Source organism: Microcebus murinus, chromosome 27 (genome assembly GCF_040939455.1).
Source record: "Microcebus murinus isolate Inina chromosome 27, M.murinus_Inina_mat1.0, whole genome shotgun sequence".
Taxonomy (NCBI): Eukaryota; Metazoa; Chordata; class Mammalia; order Primates; family Cheirogaleidae; genus Microcebus; species Microcebus murinus.
The window spans coordinates 5,318,545-5,331,857 of record NC_134130.1 but is presented as its reverse complement, the minus strand read 5'-3'; the positions used below and the strand labels follow the sequence as shown (position 1 = coordinate 5,331,857).

The 13,313-nt window shown below is 54.4% G+C and overlaps 1 protein-coding gene across 2 annotated transcripts in view; it reads left to right on the top strand.

The window, feature by feature from the left end:
• The first annotated feature begins 1,941 nt into the window (after positions 1–1,941).
• HDGFL2 (HDGF like 2) overlaps positions 1,942–13,313 on the top strand; it is an 18,203-nt gene continuing 6,831 nt past the window's right edge. For both annotated transcript variants that reach the window (XM_075998331.1, XM_012769255.3), the window contains exons 1-6: positions 1,942–2,133; positions 4,308–4,384; positions 4,478–4,616; positions 11,748–11,948; positions 12,556–12,672; positions 12,775–12,846. In XM_075998331.1, coding sequence (XP_075854446.1) covers positions 2,062–2,133; positions 4,308–4,384; positions 4,478–4,616; positions 11,748–11,948; positions 12,556–12,672; positions 12,775–12,846 — 678 coding nt within the window. In that variant the 5' untranslated portion in view covers positions 1,942–2,061. The remainder of the gene's footprint in view (positions 2,134–4,307; positions 4,385–4,477; positions 4,617–11,747; positions 11,949–12,555; positions 12,673–12,774; positions 12,847–13,313) is intronic.

Genomic DNA, 13,313 nt, shown 5'->3' with positions numbered 1-13,313 from the left:
TTCTGTGGAAGTTTTTGTTTTCATTTCTTTTGGTTAGATAACTTGTGCATTAATTGGCTTGTGCTGCCATAGCAAAATGACATAGACTGGGGACCTTAAATAACAGAAATTTACTTTCTTACCATTCTGGGGACTGGAAGTCCAAAATCATGGTTGGTTCTGGTGAGGACTCTCTTACAGGCTTGCAGATGGCCACCTTCCCCTGTGTCCTCACATAGCAGAGACAGAGCTATGAGGACACCCATCCTAGTGGATCAGGGCTCCACCCTTATGACCTCATTAAATCTTAATCACCTCCTTAAAGGCCCTATCTGGCATACAGTGACATGGGAAGTTAGGGATTCAAAATATTAATTTGGGAGGGTACATAACTGAGTCCATAGCACCTAGGAATGGAACTGTTAAGTCACAGGGCAAGTCTATGTTTAATTTTTAAAGAAATCATCTTTGTGGAGATAAATTTCACGTGAATAAGGATTTTCTTGAGACTCAAGTATTATCTTTGTACCCTCTAATCAAATCCCTCCATTGGTTTCCCAAGAAGCTCAAATAAAACCCAAGCTTCTCACTAACACCGACAAGGCATTATGATAAATCCTCAATGGACCCTTTTAGCCTTATCTGCTGCCCCCCCCCCCACTCACTCATTCACTTACTCAGTCTTCCCAGGATCCGGCATCTGTATTTGCCATCCCCTCTGCCCCCAGATGCCCTCCCAGGGCTCCCCTCACTATATTGGCCAACTTTCTATTCACCTTTCAAATCTCCGTTTAAACTTACTTCCTCCAGAAAACTCTCCTCCGTGGTTCCCCAGGACAGACTAAGTCGCTTCCATTACTTACCTTTCTGCTTAAGCACCCTGGTTCTTAAGCAGAAACAAAGAGCCAAAAAAAAAAAACCACCCTGGTTATTATATTTTGTAATTAGGGATTCCGTAATTACAAAAGAAAATTAACATTTCTTTGCACTGCTAGACTTGATTCCTGCAAGAGAGGGTCACAGTATCTAAGGCTCCCAGGATTTCCTAATGCCGGCACAGTTTGGCGCGCCTTGGGGGTGGTGGCGAAGTCACTGAATTCTCAAGACCTTATAAGGCCGGTACCATTATTAAGCCCTATTTTACAGGTGGGGAGACTGAGGCATAAAGCTATTAAGTAACTTGGCCACTCAGTATTCTATACATTTTTTGCATAGGATCTAATATGTATTTGGGTATTTCGTGGTCCTGGCACATAGTAAGTACTCAATAAACCTTTCCCAAGTAAAGAAGTGTTATGTGCACTTTGTGGCTGGGTATCTCTTGAGAGCTCCCATTTGTCCCGCCCCCTTCCATAAGCCCCGCCCCCTCGAGCTAGCCCGTCCCTGTTTTGAGTTGACCCTCTCTTCTTACGATAGCCAATGGCCGACCCCTGTTAAAGCCCCTCCTCCTGTGGTGGCCAATGCCCGCTCCCTACCTTGAGGCTCTCTCTCGTGGTATCCAATGACCTGCATCCCTACGTTAAGTCCCGCCTCCAAGGCGGGAGAACCTATCAATGACCCGCCCCCTATATTGATTGGCCTTCCTTCCTGTGGTATCCAGTGATCTGTCCCCTCGAGGAGGACTTAAAGTCCCTCCTCGTGTGGCGGTCTATGTTCCGCCCCTTTCAACTAAGCCCCACCCCTTCGCTCTCTTAGCGCCTCTGTTTCTATCCTCCCACCTTTTCCCTTTCACCTCCCATAACCTCCCATTAGGCTTCTGGGTCACACCCCCTGGTTCTGCCCGTTATCCAATCCCGTTAACTTGCTCCGCTCCATTCCCTCTTCTCATTGGCCGCTGGGCTTCTCTGTCCACGCACGTGGTCCTGAGCGACGGCGTTGCCTGCCCGTGACGACCGGAAGGCGGGACTTCCGGCGGCGCAAAGCCCAATAAACACGCGCCGGCCGGCTGCCCAGGCGGTCGCCTCCGCCCCTCGGCGTCCCGCTCCCGCCCCCGGCTTCGCCTCCCGCTGCCGCCGCCGCCGCCGCTGCAGCCGCTATCGCCGCTGCCGCCGCTTCCCGCGGCCTGGGCTTCCCGCCGCCAGCATGCCACACGCCTTCAAGCCCGGGGACTTGGTGTTCGCCAAGATGAAGGGCTACCCGCACTGGCCAGCCCGGGTGAGGCTGCGCAGGGCGGGAGATGGGCCCGGCGGGGGGGTGGGGCAGTGGGGGCCCCCGGCCTGAGGGAGCCGCGCGCCGCGGGCCTGGGGGTGTCCGGGGCCTGAGGGCGGCGCCCTCCGGGCTCTCGTGGTGTCCGGGGCCTGAGGGAGGCGCGCGCCGTGGTCCGGGGGTGTCGGGGGCCTGAGGGAGCCGCGCCGAGGTCTGCGGATGTCTGCGTCCTGAGAGACCCTTGCTCCAGGGTCTGAGGGTGGCCCAGGCCTGAAGGACCCTCGCGCCGGGGTCCTGGGGCTGTCCTGGGCCTGAGGGACCCTCACACCCAGGATTTGGGGATGTCCGGCCTGAATGACCTTAGCCCCGCGGTCTGGGGGTCCCAGGCCTGAGAGGACACCGTTCAAGTGTGAGGGAGGTCGGCGGGTCTGAGAGGAACTTGGGATTTGAGGAAGGGATGAAACCGGATTTGAGGGGTCGCCCCAGACCGAAGCACCCCACTGTGGGGCCCGGAGAAGCCCAGTTCAAGGCCGCCTGTGAGGGGCTTTAGGGATGAGGGGTGCAGTAGTGGAGAATGGTTGAGAGTCAAGGCCAAGGGATGTTGGGGCCGCGAGCGCGCGGCTGAAGGAGGTAGGAAGCGGACATGGGGCTGGGGCTGGGGAAATGGACGTGAAAATGGGGTCGGCATAAGGCTGGTTGGGGCACCCTGGCGACTGGTCCCTTGTGGGGAGGCCAAGAGGAGGCTAAGAAGCTGGTTTCTGGGGGATTTGCGGGTAGGGGGTCTCCTCCCCAATGCTTGAAATGGAGACCAGTCCCAGGTTTGGGGGTTTGGAGTGCATATGAGGGAAGGGGGCTGGGCTAGGCGACCCAGGTGGTCCAAAGTGTCCAGGTCAGAAGGGCGTCCCAAGACTGGGAGTCCCAAGTGTGCAGGGGGGCGGAGTTCCTGGCCCCGTCAGCAGAGGCCAGGTCTTAGAACTGTCGCCCCAGGGCTGAGGCTGGTGGAATCTGCAGGGTAACACTGGAGGAATTTGGGTCTGGGTATGGGGAAGGGGCAGTGAAGGGGGGAGGCTGAAGGGTGGGCTGGACCAGAACCAGGAGAGGAGGTGGCTCAGGGTTGACTAACCCGGCAGCCTGAGAGCAGGTGGCTGTTGGAGCCCAGAGCCGGTGCTGCCTCCGAGATGTCTGAGCTTCGGGATCGGGGCAGGTCCTCCGTGAGGCAAGAGAAGCAGGGCCCAGAAGGCACGCCTGCTGATTCTCCGCGGGACCCGCGGATGCTTCCGCCGGGGAGAGAGATGCTTGGCCTTCAGGCCGGTGGCCAAGCCCAGGGGCCAAGGACTTTGGAAAAGTAGAGGAAAAGTGAGCAAGAAGGAAGTGGCGGAGTGGGGCCGGGCAGATTCCATCAGCTTCCCAGGAGCTGGAGAAGTGGATGGGGAAGGGAAGAGCGGGGACCAGAGGACCCACTCTAGTGCATTTGCTCACTCTTATCTTCTTGGGAGAGACCAGAGTGACAAAACTTTACAGACACTTCCTGCCCTTGCCCAGTTCTCATCTTTCCAGAGCACTAGGTTTTCCCTCCGGGGTCCCCCCTTCTCCAGTCCCTCTCCTAGCCTAGAACGTTTCAAGGCACCTGATTGGAAGTCAAGGGGCTGTTGGCCTCCTGTGGGGAGGTGACTGACAGCTGCCAGAGCCCATGGGCCTGCAGGGAGAGGGTGGGACTTCCTGGATGCTCAGGGCCGTCTCCTGTAGCCCACCCCCCACCCTCCGCATCTCTGGAGCTGCCAGCTGCACCCTCTGGGGGACCACCTGCCGTCGCCTCTTTGCAGGAGGGGTACTGTGGGAGGGTCCTGGGAGTCCATAGAGGCTGAGCTCGGCCCCACCCCCTGGTTGCTTCAGAGAGCCATATTTGGCTTTGCTTAGGTGAAGCACCTGCCTTGGGACAAGCTCCCTACCTGGGGGGGACAGAGAGCACTCTGGGTGGGGGACAGGTTTGCAATGGAGGCTATGCAGAATGCAGATTCCTATTTGGAAGGGGATCCGTCTTCCTGGGTTGAAGGCTGCCCTCCTCCCAGCATGGTTTTCCCCAAGTAACTGGGCTGTTTCCTTGGTGATTTCCTGGGTCAGTGGGCAAAGTTGTCCCCCTGCTCCAAGCCACCCTTGACTGGCCCGCTGGCCTTTCTCTGCAGATCGATGATATTGCCGACGGTGCTGTGAAACCCCCGCCCAACAAGTACCCCATCTTCTTCTTTGGTACACACGAAACGTAAGTGTCCCCTACTGGGGCTTGGCTTTCCCTTCTGGTGCCTCCTGAGGTGGCCCGACTCACCTGGGACTGGTCCGTGGTTCCTTTCTCCAGAGCCTTCCTGGGACCCAAGGACCTGTTCCCCTACGACAAATGTAAAGATAAGTACGGGAAACCCAACAAGAGGAAAGGCTTCAATGAGGGACTGTGGGAGATCCAGCACAACCCCCACGCCAGCTACAGCGCCCCTCCGGTGAGTACCCCGTGGGGAGCCATCGGGCAGGGCACCTCCTCACAGTGGCGGTGGAGGTGGCCCTCTGTCTCTTAGTAAAAGAAGAGGCCTCCTCTAAGCCTGGGTCTCTCCTCTGGGCACTGCACACATTGGGGGCCGTCCTGGGCACTGCAGGGTGCTGAGCAGTGTCCCTGTTCTCCACCCACTCTATGCCAGGAGCACCTCCACCCCCAGTTGTGTAGAGACAGAGGGTGCAGAATCACCCCTGGTGAGAACTATTACTGTAGGATTAGCCTGAATTTATAACAGTGTTGTTAGAGCTCTTGTAAAACCCTTTGTTTCTTAGGGAAAATCCATTTTTTTCTTTCAATAGCTCCTCTATTACTGCCAGATTTTAGACTCGGGTAAAGAAGGTGGTAGTTTGTAGATGGGAGAGTTCTCAGTCAGGTGCAAAAAAGTACCAGGAATCATAGAGATGACATCTCAGTGGCAAATCAGTAAGGCAAGGGAGAAATTTAGAAAAGTATAAGTCAAATGGCCAGAGGGTTGTAGAAGGATAGGAGAGGGGTGCCTGGCTCTTGTTATTCTAGGGTGATCGGGTATGTGGGAAGATGGGCTGGGGTTATTTGTTGTGTTTTTTTCCCCCCTCTTTCATATCAGTCTGTTACATGGAATCGCTCTGCTCTTAACTGCTGCTTTGGAGGTTTATGTGAGAGAGTTGGGGGCAGGGGTGGCCTGGGCTTAGCAGGGTGGGCATGGAGTTGTCGGGAGGCCAAGGGAACTGGCCATAGCAGGGGAAAATTTGACTGTTAAGGCAGAAAAGAGCATCTGAGGTGGTCCAAGGGAAGGGAAGTGGAGCCAGTGAGGGTGGGATCCAGCCTTTAGCATTTGTGACTGGAGGATGGAGTCGTTTTGTGGTGCCTGGTCGTGCGTGAGAATGCAGGGTCTTGTGATGGTCTGGGTGTTCCTGTCTGGCTTAGTTCAGGCTGGTTGGTGCTTGCAAGCTTCCACTCATGCATCCGTGGACATCTCGGTGTTGACACCTGCTATATGCCCCGTGTCATGCTAGGGGCCAAGAACACGAGATGAGTCAGGCACAGTCCTTGCCTTCTGGGAGCTCACAGTCGAGAATTCAGGATTCACTCAACAGATGTCTCTTGAGCGCTTAGGATTTGGCAGCTCCTTCTCAGGGGGCCAGCACCCACGGGCTTGCACGTTGGTGGTATCTTTTATCACCTGTGACGTATCTAGGAGACAGAGGTTCCCCTGGTTTGGCACCTGCCACCTATCCCCAGGCTTTGCTTGTCCCCGGCAAATAGATCGGAAGGCCTTTAAGGTCGTTGAGTTTCATGAGATCCTGTTCTGGCCCCAGCTCAAGTTCTCTTTGGTTACGTCCTAAACCTGTTACCTCCTGGTGAATCATCAGACCATTTAATATTTATTGGACACCCACCGCTTGCTCAGTACCGCACGGGAGCCTGCCCTCGAGGAAAGGAAACTCAAAACGATGCACCCTAGAGATACACGGGCGCTGTGCAGACCCCCTGAGTTGAGAAGTAGCTTTCTTGGTGCTTATTGCTGCTCTTTCGTTCTCTAGCCTATGGTGTGCTCCAAGTGGATGTGTTTAAAATGCAGAGCCCCAGCCGGGCGTGGTGGCTCATGCCTGTAATCCTAGTACTCTGGGAGGCCGAGGCAGTAGGATCACTCAAGGTCAGGAGTTCGAAACCAGCCTGAGCAAGAGCGAGACCCCGTCTCTACTAAAAATAGAAATTAATTGGCCAACTAAAAATATTTAGAAAAATATTAGCCGGGCATGGTGGCGCATCCCTGTAGTCCTAGCTGCTTGGGAGGCTAAGGCAGAAGGATTTCTTGAGCCCAGCAATTTGAGGTTGCTGTGAGCTAGGCTGATGCCAAGGCACTCTAGCCTGGGCAACAGAGTGAGATTCTGTCTCAAAATAAAAATAAAATGCAGAGTCCTGTGTCATACTGCTAGAGACATAGTTTAATAGCCCAGGACTGAATTCTGGGAGCCTTGCAGTTTTTCTTCCCAAGCATTTTCTTTGATGCTTCTGATGTAACTAGTACATGGGCTTTTGGAAGCATAGCTTTTTTCGGTTTTTTTGTTTTGTTTTGTTTTTTGTGGGGTTGAGGGGGTAGGGTCTTGCTCTGTCACCTGGGCTGGAGTGCAGTGCTGTCATCATAGCTCACTGCAGCCTCCAATTTCTGGGCTCAAGTGATCCTTCTGCCTCAGCCTCCCAAGTAGCTGGGACTACATTTGTGCACCACCACGCCTGGCTAATTTGTTTATTTTTTGTAAAGATGAGGTCTTGCTATGTTGCCCAGGCTGGTCTTGAACTCCTGGCCTCAGTGATCCTGGTTGGGATGAGCTGGGGGCAAGGGCCCTGGAGGAGGGGGCCTGGAGGAGAACCCCTGCATAGTGGGGTGAAGACCTGGGCTAGGAGCCCTGCCTTGCAGGCAAGTGGCCCTGGGCTCACATCCTGGCTCTACCGCTCACTTGCTGTTGGGGATTGACATCCTCTCTGAGCTCAGTTTCCTCATGTGAAACAGAGGACTGCGACACCCCTCACCTCTCACAGGGCTGCCGGGTCAGTCAGTGAGAAAATGCACGTCCCGCCCCAGCACAGCGGCCTGAGTCAGTGCTCAGCGGATGTGGAGATGGTATTCGGCAAGGCTGGGTTTGACCGTCCCCTTTCCAATTTAGTCACCCTCCAGGTCCAGACCCACCAAGACAGTGGGAGAAATGAGCCACACATCCCACTCCTGCTCTGTCCGGTCCAGAGATGGGTGGAAGTTGGTCGGCCTCGGCCTTTTATTTCTGGGTACTTCTCTGTGCCACCAGCCTTCAGGTCCTGCAGGTGGCCGGTGCCGATCAGGTGTTCCCAAGCCTCTGCTGGAGGGCAGTTCAGTCGCCTCACGGCGGGCTGCCCCAGGAGAGCCAGAGTCCGGACTTTATCTATAGGCACATGAAAGGGCGAGTCATTCATCTTCCCAGAGACTCAGTTTCCCCACTTGTGCAATGTACACATTCTTCCTAACCGCTGCCAGGGCTGTGGAGGCATGAATCGGCTTACAGGTGGTCGAGAGTAAGGGAAGACATGTCTTGAGGGATAGCTGTGACCAGGGACCCCGGCCTCGAGGCCAAGGCAGGTCTGCACTCGCAGCCCGGCTCTGCGGTTACCTGATGTGTGATCCTGAGCTGTCACTTAGCCTCTCTCAGCTTTTTCCTCATCTGGAAAACGAGGGTGATGATTCTTACCTGTCCACAGAGAGAGCCATGATAAGTCCCTGTCACCTATCCAGGGATAGCCCTTAGGACTCTGGTACTAACCTGTGCCTTCCACGGAATACCCTTGGGCCAGCCATTCGGTCTCTGACCCTCTGAGCTGCTGCGCCCCCTCCCCATGAAAAATGGGGGGTAATATTAGATATCTCCCTTCTCTGCTCACTGGCGTGCTCCAAAAGGAAACAAGAGGCTCCCAATGGCCTGGTGCGGTGGCTCACACCTGTAATCCTAGCACCCTGGGAGGCCGAGGCAGGAGGATCGTTTCAGCTCAGGAGTTCAAGACCAGCCTGAGCAAGAACAAGACCCTGTCTCCACTAAAAATACAAATAAATTAATTGTCAAACTAAAAATATATATATATAAAATTAGCCAGGCATGGTGGTGAATGCCAGTAGTCCCAGCTACTCGGGAGGCTGAGGCAGGAAGATCGCTTGAGCTCAGGAGTTTGAGACCAGCCTGAGCAAGAGCAAGACCCCGTCTCCACTAAAAATACAAAGAAATTAATTGTCAAACTAAAAATATATATGTAAAAAACTAGCCGGGCATGGTGGCACATGCCTGTAGTCCCAGCTATTCGGGAGGCTGAGGCAGGAAGATCGCTTGAGCCCAGGAGTTTGAGGTTGCTGTGAACTAGACCGACGCCACTGCACTCTAGCTCAGGAAACAGAGTGAGACTCAGTCTCAAAAAAAAGAAGAGGCTCCCAAGCCCCTGACCGCCAGGGGGGAAGGTGTGACGGAAATGTGCCCCGTGAGTGTTTTATTCTCCCTTCGCATTTTAGGTTTGGGGCTTGACCTGCTAAGTATTATCCTTTTTAATCTTGTCCAAAATTGTACAGACAGGGCCTGGTCACTGTGCCTAAGGGCTGTTGGCCACGGTGACATAGGGAGACAAAACATGCTTGGTGTTGAGCGGCGAGGTCATCGCCACACCTGGTTCTCATTTTTCTCGTCTGTTGAGTGGGGCTTATTAGCCAGAGTTCAAGCGTGAGACCAGGGTGGGCTGCGCTGAGCTCAGCGGGGGAGGAGCAGAGGCTGAGGGCCAGCCGGGGTCTCCTCCTGGTCCTGGTGCCGACCCTGCTCCTGTGTGCTGGCCTCACCCCCTTCATCGGCCTGTTCGTGCCTCCTCCCCCCTGGCGGCCCAGCCGCAGCCCCTGGCACAAGGTGGGCCTCTCTCCTCTGTCCACTTCTCCTTCCCAGTATCCGGGTCCTCATGCCGCCCTTGCCACTTTCTCAGATAGCACGTGTGTCCTGCTGCCATCTCTCACACCACACCGTAATCACACCAGAGAATGTGGCTTCCTTTTTCCAGAATGGCTTTTTAAAAATTGAAGTAAAATTCACATGACATAAAATTCACCATTTGAACTTTTTTTTTTTTGAGACAGAGTCTCACTTTGTTGCCCAGGCTAGAGTGAGTGCCGTGACATCAGCCTAGCTCACAGCAACCTCAATCTCCTGGGCTCAAGTGATCCTTCTGCCTTAGCCGCCTCCCGAGTAGCTGGGACTACAGGCATGTGCCACCATGCCCGGCTAATTTTTTGTGTATATATTTTTAGTTGGTCGATTAATTTCTTTCTATTTTTAGTAGAGATGGGGTCTGGCTGAGGCTGGTTTCGAACTCCTGACCTCGAGCAATCCGCCCGCCTCGGCATCCCAGAGTGCTAGGATTACAGGCGTGAACCACCACGCCTGGCCTGAACCATTTTAAAGTATACCGTGCAGTGGCTTTTAGTGCATCCACAGTGTTGGGTGGTCTTCACTACTAATTCCAGAACATTCCCATCACCTCACAGAGAAAGCCATACCTGTCAGCAGTCATCTCCGAGTCTCTCCTCCCTCTAGTCCTGGCAGCCTCTGGTCTGTCCTCTGTCCCTGTGGATCACCTGCCTTGGACATTTCATACAAATGTTATCATACCGTGTGGCCTTGTGCGTCTGGCGTCTCTCATTGCGTATCACGCCTTCTAGGTTCATCCATGTTGGAGCCCGTGTCACAGCCCCTTCCTCTTTACAGCTGAGTGATACTCTATTCTGTTTCTAGAGTATGTGGCTTTTAAAAATCTTAATCTTGGCCTGGCGCAGTGGCTCACACCTGTAATCCTAGCACTCTGGGAGGCCGAGGCGTGTGGACCAATCAAGGTCAGGAGTTCGAAACCAGCCTGAGCAAGAGTGAGACCCCATCTCTACTAAAAGTAGAAAGAAATTAATTGGCCACCTAACATATATATAGAAAAAAATTATCCGGGCATGGTGGCACATGCCTGTAGTCCCAGCTACTCGGGAGGCTGAGGCAGCAGGATTGCTTGAGCCCAGGAGTTTGACATTGCTGTGAGCTAGGCTGATGCCATGGCACTCATTCTAGCCTGGGCAACAGAGTGAGACTCTGTCTCAAAAAAAAAAAAATAAAAAAATCCTCTTTTCTTAAAAAATGGCAGTTATTTAGAAAAGAAGTGACATGAACTGACTTGGTTAGATCTTACACCTGGATGTGGCCGCGCCAGGTGCTATTGAGGGCCTCTGGGTGGGAGCTTTGTCGTAACCATGTGTTTATTTGTCTGTCCCCGAGTTAGACTGTGAGCTCTGTGAGGACAGGGACCGAGTCTTACTCATCTTTAGCCCCAGCGCCCAGCACAGGGCTAGGCACGCAGTAGTTGTTCCGTGTGTTTGCTGGATGGACGAGTTACAGCTGAACACAGCCGGGGCTCACACATTTCCTCTCCAAACGTATGGCATCCAGAACGAGTTCAGAAAGAGACCCGAGCAAGCCCCGTGGCCTGGCTGGCCTTGTGCCGTCTGTCTGATGGGTTTTTAGATCCTTGACGCCCCCGCATGATCCTGCCCTGGCAGCCTCGCTGTCCACTCCTTTGCTACCTCCACCGCTCTCTGTGCCCCAGCCATACCAGCCTCTTCTGGGTCCAGAGAGGACCTTCCTTCATGCCCTTCCTGGTCTCTGGAATGTGCCCAGCCCCTACCCCTTTGCATGCTTGGAAGGACTCCTCTGCTAAAATGTCACAGCCTTGGAGGGGCTTTCCTGACCACCCAGGCAAAATATGACACTCCCACCTCTCATGATCCTCACAGCCACACACCCAGATCTTCCTCTTGCTTGTCACCATGATTAGGAATTGTGTTTATCTGTTTAAATGGTGGTGATCGATCTCCCCCACTAGGTTGCCAGTACCCAGAGCCAGGGGACTGTGTCCTGGTCACTGCTTTGTACTCCCTTCTCCGCAGCCCAGTGCCTGACACACAGCACCGCTCAGCAGCCTTCAGCTGAGCTGAGTGCGTAAAGGAACCCAGTTACGTGGTTGGCACATGAGAATCGTCCTATAAGTGTTTGCTATTTTTGTGGCTGTCACTGCCTTGCTTGGGCATTTTGAGTATAACGGAACTAGCGGTGCCAGGAAAGGTAGAAGCCTGGAGGTCTCGTCCTAGGTCGGCTTCTACCTCAAAATACAAGAATGGTTCAGAAAATAAAAAAGAGGCCACTTGACCTTGCTGTAGTCAGGGCACCGGCCCCAGTGCTTCGCTGCCAGCCCGGTTTCATCTTCACCACGGCCTTCTGAGACCCAAATGGTACCACCCCTATCTCCAGGGCAGGGTCACTTGCCCAAGGTTTAACCCTGCAGCCCAGGCCAAACCCTGGGCCCATGACACACGTCTCCCTCACTCTCCCGTCTGGCTTCTCCGGATGTTCTGGGCCTCAGTTGCCCCATTTGTAAATCGAGGAGACTGGACACTGACATTTGAGACCCCAATGGTGGGTGCTGTCCTCCTGGTTGCTGTCCTGGTTGGGAAACCCACCCTAGACTCACAGTGACACATGGACTCTGACCCCCGCCCCTCCAGCCGGTGAGTTCCTCTGACAGTGAGGCCCCTGAGGCGGACCCAGCAGGTGGGAGTGATGCTGACGAGGACGACGAGGACCGGGGGGTCATGGCTGTTACAGCCGTGACCGCCACAGCCGCCAGCGACAGGATGGAGAGCGACTCGGACTCAGACAAAAGCAGCGACAACAGTGGCCTGAAGAGGAAGACCTCGGCGCTGAAGGTGGGGCAGAGTGGGGTAGGGCGGGCCCTGATACCTCGCCCCCAGCTGCTCTCCCTCCTGCCTTTCTTTTGTTTCTTACTTTTTTTTCAATATGCATTTGAAAAAATTGGGGTATCTGTATACCATCTCAGTCACCCTGCCAGAGTACCTAAGTCAGTGGTTTTCAGTTTATTCACAGAATTGTCAGCTGTCACCTCTGTCTTATTCCAGAACATTTTATCACCCCTAAAAGAAACCCTGTCCCCATCAGCAGTCACTCTCCACTTTCTCACCTTCCCAAACTGACGCTCTGTCCCCACGAAACACTCACTCCCCGCCCCCTTCCCAGCCCCTGGCACCCACCATCTTACTTTCTATCTCTGTGGATCTGATGCTTCTAGGGACCTCCTGTGTAATTGTCCCTTTGTGACTGGCTTATTTTACTGAGGATAACACCCTCAGGGTTCAAGATCCCTGACTTTTGTCAGATTCTCAGAGAGGTCACTGATGCCCCGGGAAGGTTCTAGCACCTCAGCTCTACCCGGGCTGCTAGTGGTCAGGGGCAGGGCTTCCTGCTGAGAGCATGGCTCTCCTAGTCACTGACATGTCCAGGCGGCTTCCCTTGCAGATGTCAGTCTCGAAACGAGCTCGAAAGGCGTCCAGTGACCTGGATCAAGCCAGCGTGTCCCCGTCCGAAGAGGAGAACTCAGAAAGCTCGTCCGAGTCAGAGAAAACCAGTGACCAGGTAGGTGGGAAGTTGACTCCGCAGGAGGGCAGGAGAAGGCAGGTGCACGGGTGGAGCCCAGTGTGGCGGCCTGCACCCGTTCAGCACACTCTCCCCACCCAGGACTTCACCCCCGAGAAGAAAGCGGTGGTCCGGGCGCCACGGCGGGGCCCCCTCGGAGGACGGAAGAAAAAGGTAGAGCATGTTTGGTGCCTTCTGTTCCTCATGCTCACTCGTAGGGCTCTTCGTGGTCACTAGCGCTGTCCACGGTGCGGAGTTGGGTCCCTTGTGGAGGGGTTAGGGCACGGGCGCAGGGCCCAAGCTGCCCTACTCCCACGGGAGGCCCACGGTCTGGGTTAGGAAATGGGTTTCTGGATTGTTGGCATCGGAAGAGAGTGAAGCAGCCTTGAGGGCCCTGTGTGTGAGTCAGAGTGTGAGTATTGTGTGTCCACGTGTATGATTACTGTGTATGGGTTCTGTGTGTGCAGGTGTGTCCATTACACATGTGCACGTATGACTGTATGTTGTATATCTGTGCACTAGTGTGTGCGTGCATTTGTGTATATGTGTGGTGTGTGTGGGTATGTCGGTTCTTTATGTGTTGCGTGCATGTGTTTGCATGGGTGTGTGTCTCTGCCTGTGTGTGGTATGTCTGTGTGGTG